Source organism: Erinaceus europaeus, chromosome 14 (genome assembly GCF_950295315.1).
Source record: "Erinaceus europaeus chromosome 14, mEriEur2.1, whole genome shotgun sequence".
NCBI classification, from domain to species: domain Eukaryota; kingdom Metazoa; phylum Chordata; class Mammalia; order Eulipotyphla; family Erinaceidae; genus Erinaceus; species Erinaceus europaeus.
This window is the reverse complement of record NC_080175.1, coordinates 202,501-211,490: the sequence shown is the minus strand read 5'-3', so window position 1 is coordinate 211,490 and position 8,990 is coordinate 202,501. Positions and strand designations below refer to the sequence as shown.

Here is an 8,990-nt window from a genome sequence, read left to right as displayed (position 1 = left end):
TGCAACAGACTCTCCTGCCTGAGGCTCTGAGGCCCCAGCTTCAGTCCCCAGCACCTCCATCAACCAGGGCTCAGCAGCTCAGTGCTCTGGGGAAATAAATAAATAAAAATAATAATAATAATAATAATGATAGTTCTGCAACAGACTCTCCTGCCTGAGGCTCTGAGGCCCCAGCTTCAGTCCCCAGCACCTCCATCAACCAGGGCTCAGCAGCTCAGTGCTCTGGGGAAATAAATAAATAAAAATAATAATAATAATAATAATAATAGTTCTGCAACAGACTCTCCTGCCTGAGGCTCTGAGGCCCCAGCTTCAGTCCCCAGCACCTCCATCAACCAGGGCTCAGCAGCTCAGTGCTCTGGGGAAATAAATAATAATAATAATAATAATAATAATAATAATAATAATAATAGTTCTGCAACAGACTCTCCTGCCTGAGGCTCTGAGGCCCCAGCTTCAGTCCCCAGCACCTCCATCAGCCAGGGCTCAGCAGCTCAGTGCTCTGGGGAAATAAATAAATAAATAATAATAATAATAATAATAGTTCTGCAACAGACTCTCCTGCCTGAGGCTCTGAGGCCCCAGCTTCAGTCCCCAGCACCTCCATCAACCAGGGCTCAGCAGCTCAGTGCTCTGGGGAAATAAATAATAATAATAATAATAATAATAATAATAATAATAATAATAATAGTTCTGCAACAGACTCTCCTGCCTGAGGCTCTGAGGCCCCAGCTTCAGTCCCCAGCACCTCCATCAGCCAGGGCTCAGCAGCTCAGTGCTCTGGGGAAATAAATAAATAAATAATAATAATAATAATAATAGTTCTGCAACAGACTCTCCTGCCTGAGGCTCTGAGGCCCCAGCTTCAGTCCCCAGCACCTCCATCAGCCAGGGCTCAGCAGCTCAGTGCTCTGGTAAAACAAAGAAACGAAGAAACAAACACCCTGACTGAGGAATGTCGCCTGGTTGTGTCCCCAGCTGAGACACACCCACAAGGCTGGAGGACAGTCATTTCTCCCAGCAGCTGCTGTGGGACTGTGCGTCTGGCCCGTCAGAAGCCCAGCTTCGCTCCCCCACAGGCCAACTGCAGCCCCAGAGCAGTGCAGGAAGGGCTGCCCCACCCCACCGGGGAGCAGGCTCCTCTGTGCCCACGGGGCCTCGCTGGGCCTTGTCCCCCAAGGACAGCGGGCTCTTGGTGAAACGTCTGTCAGGGCTCGAGAGCATTCACTGGGCGGCGTGGATGCCACGTGTGGGGCCTGGCTTGGAGCCCTGGCATCACTTGAGAGGCTCTGGTGGCAGCTCCAGAGCCGTGCTGGTGCTGTCACCACTGGAATGAAGAGTGGCCTGGGACTGGTGACACCACCAAATGCAAAGGCCCAGATGCACAAAGACAAAATAAAATGAGATGAAACATCCATGCGTCTGTCCAAGTCATTCGGCCATTGGACAACTCTGGGGAGGGGCAGCTTAGCTCACTGTGCTCACCCCTGAGGCCCTGGGTCTGATCCCTGGCCCTGACAGTAAATAAGCAGAAAACTCCCCAAACCTTGGTTTCTTCACTGCTGGCCACAAGGCTGAGTTACCAGGACTCTGTTAAACGTACGATTCGAAAGCGTTTTCTCCCCAGTGCGGTCTGCCTTCTCGTCATCTTAGTGCGCCTTTTGAAGGAGCAGATGGTGTTGGTTTTGTTGTTTTCCTTTTATGGATTTTCGCTTTAACTTCAGGTCTAAGACATTTTTTTGTCTCTCCTGGGCTACAAAAGATTTTTCTCACATGTGTGTGTGTTTTAAATCATCCTTATTTATTTATTTATTGGCCAGAGACAGCCAGAGAGGGACAGAGACAGAGACACCTGCAGCCCTGCTTCACCACTTGCAAAGTTTTCCCCTGCAGGTGGGGACTGGGGGCTCGAACCCGGGTCCTCGCCTACTTTAGTAACATGTGCTCAGTATAATTTTGCTTTTTGTATTCAGGTCTGTGAATTTTTTTGGGTCTGCCATTTTGATAACCTAACATTGGAACTGTTTGGAGGAATGCTTGGTCTTCAGTGTGTGTCTGAGTGTGTGTGTCTGAGTGTGTGTGTCTGAGTGTGTGTGTGCCTGAGTGTGTGTGTCTGAGTGCGTATGTGTGTGTATGAGTGTGTGTGTGTCTGAATGGGTGTGTGTCTGAGTGTGTGAGTGTGTGTGTCTGAGTGTGTGAGTGTCTGAGTATGTGTGTCTGAGTGTGTATATGTGTGTCTGAGTGTGTATATGTGTGTCTGAGTGTGTGTGTGTCTGAGTGTGTGTGTCTGAGTGTGTGTGTGAGTGTGTGTGGGTGTGTGTCCACTTGCTCTGACTTCTCCAGGACACTTGGTGGCTGCAGTTGTCCTGAATCTTGGTCCCGAGTGCAGAACGGAACTGTCCAGCAGGAGCTGCAGGGCTTTGCAAGGGGAGGGAGGGGACTGTGTCACCCGGCTTCTGGCAGGATGTGATGCCAGGTCACATGTTGGGGCACTGACCTGTTCTGTAGGTCTCAGCTGACCAACTGGGGCTTGGGCAGGGTTAGAGCAGGGATCGGGGGCTCAGGGTGAGGTCTGTGGCGGTGGGGTGGCCCCATGGGCTGGGGTGTGGGCCACAGAGGAGGACCCGGGTATAACCCTGGCCTGGAGGATGGGTCTGCACCACAGGAGACAGCACTGTGCTGAGAGGACAGAGGGGCAGGCTGGGGGTGCGAAGGCTTGTGAGATGGGGGCTTTTGGAGGGACCCTAGAGGGTTCTGGTGTCCTGTGGTCCAGGGCATGGGGGTGAGAGTGAGAGCCTGCCCTGGACTGTCCACTCTGGAGGGTGGCCTGGAGAGTCCCAGTGCTGTCCCTCTCTGAGCCCCCTCCCACCAATGACTCTAAAAGACGGAGCCTTGCCCTTTTTCTCAGTCCAGATCCAGCCACTGAACCCCGTCACACCTCCAACTGGCACGTCAGGTGGAGGCCCTGTCCTCTGTGGTCCACACCCCAGCCCAAGGGGCCACCCCACCCAACCCCCACAGACCTCACCCTGTGCCCCCGATCCCTCCTGTAACCCTGTGGCCCCTGTTGGCCCTCAGTGACAGAGGGACAGAGCCCACAGTGACAGAGGCACAGTGCCCACAGTGACAGAGGGACAGTGCCCACAGTGACAGAGGGACAGAGCCCACAGTGACAGAGGGACAGTGCCCACAGTGACAGAGGGACAGTGCCCACAGTGACAGAGGCACAGAGCCCATAGTGACAGAGGGACAGAGCCCACAGTGACAGAGGGACAGAGCCCACAGTGACAGAGGGACAGAGCCCACAGTGACAGAGGGACAGAGTCCACAGTGACAGAAGGACAGAGCCCACAGTGACAGTGTGCACAGTGACAGAGGGACAGAGCCCACAGTGACAGAGGGACAGAGCCCACAGTGACAGTGTGCACAGTGACAGAGGGACAGAGCCCACAGTGACAGAGGGATAGTGTGCACAGTGACAATATGCCTGTGGCTGTGGTGTCTGACCGAAGGGCCTTCCTCATGGACACAGGGCCTGCCTGGGGCTGTGAGGGCTCCTGTGTGGGCTCTGTACCCTGGGCACACTCTGCACGCTCAGTGACTGGCATCCAGGTGGATGGTGCTCTCTGAGCCACTGGGGCAAGGGGGGAGGCTCTCTGTTCTGGGCAGGTGTCCTGTTGGCCAGGATGCAGAGGCTGTGGCTCTGGCCACGTGGACAGGCTGTGCAGTCTTAGGTTCCCCCCGGGGCTCCATGGCACGGCCCAGTCAGCCCCTCGGCCTCTGGCGGTCACAGCGCCTGTGGGTGGCCAAGCCAGCGGGGCCTACTGCCGGCACTGGATAGAGTGGCCAGCTGGGGCTTTCTCACGTGGAGGGGCCGAGACTTGAGAATGGGGGGCACCCCAGGGCCAGCCAGCTGGGGTCAGCCGCAGGACCTGGACTGGGAGGGACCGGCCCCTGTGGTCTCCATGCGGCCACCCCCTTGTCCGGTCCCAGGTGAGGTGTGGGCAGGGCCGGCGTGCTGCTCAGGCCCTCGGCCCAGGCGGCCTCCGAGCCTCACGGCAGGCGGGTCTCACCAGTGGGTGCCTACGGGTGGGGTCCCTGCCGGGGCGCCACGGAGAGCCGGGCCGGCCGGCCAGCGTGCGGAAGGGCGTGGGCCCTCCGCAGGACCTGGCGCAGGGCTTCCTTGACCTCGCGGTTGCGCAGGCAGTAGATGACGGGGTTGAGCAGAGGCGTGAGCACCGTGTAGACCACGGACACCAGCTTGTTGGAGTCGAAGGCGCCGATGGCGCGCGGCCGGGCGTAGATGAACAGGGAGGCGGAGTAGAACACGAGCACCACGGCCAGGTGAGCGGCGCAGGTGGAGAAGGCCTTGTGGCGGCCGGCCGCCGAGCGGATCCGCAGCACCGCGGCCACGATGGCCGCGTAGGAGCCTCCGGTGAGCAGCAGGGGCCCCAGCAGGATGAGCAGCGCCAGCAGGAAGTCCACCAGCTCGGCCGCCCACATGTCCGAGCAGGCCACGTTCAGCAGCGGGGACACGTCGCAGAAGAAGTGGTTGAGGGCGTTGGGGCCGCAGTAGCCCAGACGCGCGATGAAGAAGACCTTGCCCAGCGAGATGCCGAAGCCGGACAGCCAGCAGCCGGCGGCCAGCAGGCGGCAGAGGCGCGGGCCCATGACGGCCGGGTAGCGCAGCGGGCTGCAGATGGCCACGTAGCGGTCGAAGGCCATGACGGCCAGCAGCGCGCACTCGGTGCAGGCCAGCGCCAGGAAGAAGTAGAGCTGGGCCATGCAGCCGCGGAAGGAGATGCGGCGGAAGCGGGCGGCGGCCAGGCCCAGCAGCATCTTGGGCTCGGTGACTGACACGTACCAGGCCTCCAGGAAGGACAGGTGACTGAGGAACAGGTACATGGGCTTGTGCAGCGCGGGGCTGGCCCACACCAGCGCCACGATCACCACATTCTCCGAGATGGTCAGCACGTAGGCCAGCAGGAAGAGCAGCAGCAGCCCCAGGTGCAGCCCGTGTGAGCCGGGGAAGCCTAGCAGCACGAACTCCGTCACCTCCTGCGAACGGTTGTCCCCCGGGGACATGGTTAAAGCCGGGTCTGGGGAGAGGGGTCAGAGGCGCGGGACGCAACTCAGTGAGAGCCGGATTCCCAGTTCCCCGTTCCCGGGGGCCCCAGCCTGCGGCCTCCCCACACCGCAGGACCCCAGAGCTGGCCTTCCACAGTGACACAACGGACCTTGCAAAGCGGGACCTGGAGACCGGTGGGGTTGGGGGAGAGGGAGTTGTGGGGGCTCCCCTTCTGGGGGTGGATGCTGGGGGTCCCAGCTTTGTCCTGGGGTCCTGGCTGCCCCAGCCCCTCTCAGGGCTCTGCCACCAGGGTTCTAACTGCCCCCAGCCCCCTCTCATGGCCCTGACCCCCAGGCTCCTAACTGCCCCCAGCCCCTCTCAGGGCCCTGCCCCCAGGGTTCTAACTGCCCCCCACCTCCGCTCAGGGCCCTGCCTGTGCCCCAGTAGAGCTCTGAGTCTGAGCCGGGAGGCTGAGACAGGACAGCGGCCACTGTTGGGAGGGTACACACACTCACCCTATACACACACTCACACACTCACTCTATACACACACTCACACACACACCCTATACACACACTCACACACACACCCTATACACACACTCACACACTCACCCTACACACACACTCACACACACACCCTATACACACACTCACACACGCACCCTATACACACACTCACACAATCACCCTATACACACACTCACACACACCCTATACACACACTCACACATGCACCCTATCTATACACACACTCACACACTCACCCTATACACACACTCACCCTACACATATACTCACACACACCCCCTATACACACACTCACACACACACCCTATACACACACTCACACACGCACCCTATACACACACTCACACACCCTATACACACACTCACACAATCACCCTATACACACACTCACACACACCCTATACACACACTCACACATGCACCCTATCTATACACACACTCACACACTCACCCTATACACACACTCACCCTACACATATACTCACACACACCCCCTATACACACACTCACACACACACCCTATACACTCACACACTCACCCTATACACACACACACACCATCACACACATAAACATCACACACACAGCCATCACACACACACCATCCACACACACCCTATACACCATCACATAAATCATCACACACACACAGGTGCACAGGTGTGCTCTCAGACACACACTCACAGGTACACTCAGCCCTATGGACACAGACACTCACAGGTGCACTCAGCTTTATGGACACAGACACTCACAGGTGCACTCAGCCTCATGGACACAGACACTCACAGGTGCAATCAGCCTCATGGACACAGACACTCACAGGTACACTAGCCTTATGGACACAGACACTCACAGGTGCACTCAGCCTTATGGACACAGACACTCACAGGTGCACTCAGCCTTATGGACACAGACACTCACAGGTGCACTCAGCCTCATGGACACAGACACTCAGAGGTGCACTCAGCCTTATGGACACAGACACTCACAGGTGCGTTCAGCCTTATGGACACAGACACTCACAGGTGCACTCAGCCTCATGGACACAAACACTCACAGGTGCACTCAGCCTTATGGACACAGACACTCACAGGTGCACTCAGCCTCATGGACACAGACACTCAGAGGTGCACTCAGCCTTATGGACACAGACACTCACAGGTGCACTCAGCCTTATGGACACAGACACTCACAGGTGCGTTCAGCCTATGGACACAGACACTCACAGGTGCACTCAGCCTTATGGACACAGACACTCACAGGTGCACTCAGCCTTATGCACATAGACACTCACAGGTGCACTCAGCCTCATGGACACAGACATTCACAGGTACACTCAGCCTTATGGACACAGACACTCACAGGTGCAATCAGCCTCATGGACACAGACACTCACAGGTGCACTCAGCCTTATGGACACAGACACTCACAGGTGCACTCAGCCTCATGGACACAGACACTCACAGGTACACTCAGCCTTATGCACACAGACACTCACAGGTGCACTCAGCCTTATGGACACAGACACTCACAGGTGCACTCAGCCTTATGGACACAGACACAGGTGCACTCAGCCTCATGGACACAGACACTCACAGGTGCACTCAGCCTTATGGACAGTCACTCACAGGTGCACTCAGCCTCATGGATATAGACACTCACAGGTGCACTCAGCCTTATGCACACAGACACAGGTGCACTCAGCCTCATGGACACAGACACTCACAGGTACACTCAGCCTTATGGACACAGACACTCACAGGTACACTCAGCCTTATGGACACAGACACTCACAGGTGCGCTCAGCCTAGTGGACACAGACACTCACAGGTGCACTCAGCCTTATGGACACAGACACAGGTGCACTCAGCCTCATGGACACAGACACTCACAGGTGCACTCAGCCTTATGGACAGTCACTCACAGGTGCACTCAGCCTCATGGACATAGACACTCACAGGTGCACTCAGCCTTATGCACACAGACACAGGTGCACTCAGCCCCATGGACACAGACACTCACAGGTATACTCAGCCTTATGGACACAGACACTCACAGGTACACTCAGCCTTATGGACACAGACACTCACAGGTGCACTCAGCCTTATGGACACAGACACAGGTGCACTCAGCCTCATGGACACAGACACTCACAGGTGCACTCAGCCTTATGGACACAGACACTCACAGGTGCGCTCAACCTAGTGGACACAGACACTCACAGGTGCACTCAGCCTTATGGACACAGACACAGGTGCACTCAGCCTCATGGACACAGACACTCACAGGTGCACTCAGCCTTATGGACAGTCACTCACAGGTGCACTCAGCCTCATGGACATAGACACTCACAGGTGCACTCAGCCTTATGCACACAGACACAGGTGCACTCAGCCTCATGGACACAGACACTCACAGGTGCACTCAGCCTTATGGACACAGACACTCACAGGTACACTCAGCCTTATGGACACAGACACTCACAGGTGCGCTCAGCCTAATGGACACAGACACTCACAGGTGCACTCAGCCTCATGGACACAGACACTCACAGGTGCACTCAGCCTCATGGACACAGACACTCACAGGTATACTCAGCCTTATGGACACAGTCACTCACAGGTGCACTCAGCCTCATGGACACAGACACTCACAGGTGCACTCAGCCTTATGCACACAGACACAGGTGCACTCAGCCTCATGGACACAAACACTCACAGGTGCACTCAGCCTTATGGACACAGACACTCACAGGTACACTCAGCTTTATGGACACAGACACTCACAGGTGCGCTCAGCCTCATGGACACAGACATTCACAGGTGCACTCAGCCTTATGGACACAGACACTCACAGGTACACTCAGCCTTATGGACACAGACACTCACAGGTGCGCTCAGCCTAATGGATACAGACACTCACAGGTGCACTCAGCCTCATGGATACAGACACTCACAGGTACACTCAGCTGTATGGACACAGACTCGTGCACTCTCTGAAGCTGATGATGGTGAGCATGGTGGATCTGGCCTCCCTCCCTCACTGACACAGGGAGGAAGCCCTTGGGCAGGACCTGGGAAGAACATGGCCCCTCACCTGGACCCTCAGCCGAGCCTGAGAGGAGCAGTTCCCGCTGTGAGGTCGTGGGCTCTGCTGGGGGCTGGTCAAGCTGCTTACAGGGCCCAGGGCTGCGACCTGCTGCCTTGGGGCTTCCTCTCTCCTAGGGCTGCCAGTGCCTTGGGGCCACCCAAGTTCCTTTGAAGAGGATGGGCTTGGAGGCCACTGGCCGCAGAGACCCAGCTGAATCATTAACACTGGCCAGAGATGGACAGACAGACCCCCCAGATAGAAGAGGCTTCACATCCTGCCTCAATCCAGGGAGTTGGGCACC

The 8,990-nt window shown here is 56.8% G+C and overlaps 2 protein-coding genes across 2 annotated transcripts in view; one reads left to right on the top strand and one right to left on the bottom strand.

The window, feature by feature from the left end:
• Positions 1-4,083: 4,083 nt before the first annotated feature.
• LOC103123084 (olfactory receptor 226-like) lies at positions 4,084-5,085 on the bottom strand. The gene has a single exon (XM_007533715.1). It carries the CDS (start codon positions 5,083-5,085, stop codon positions 4,084-4,086), a length of 1,002 nt encoding a protein of 333 aa, XP_007533777.1.
• SCART1 (scavenger receptor family member expressed on T cells 1) overlaps positions 5,084-8,990 on the top strand; it is a 35,582-nt gene continuing 31,675 nt past the window's right edge. The window contains exons 1-2 of the mRNA XM_060171018.1: positions 5,084-5,097; positions 5,201-5,262. Coding sequence (XP_060027001.1) covers positions 5,084-5,097; positions 5,201-5,262 — 76 coding nt within the window. The remainder of the gene's footprint in view (positions 5,098-5,200; positions 5,263-8,990) is intronic.

Bases quoted from the DNA above. Each gene is read 5' to 3' on its own strand.
- LOC103123084 (XM_007533715.1), bottom strand. From the start codon at position 5,085: ATGTCCCCGGGGGACAACCGTTCGCAGGAGGTGACGGAGTTCGTGCTG.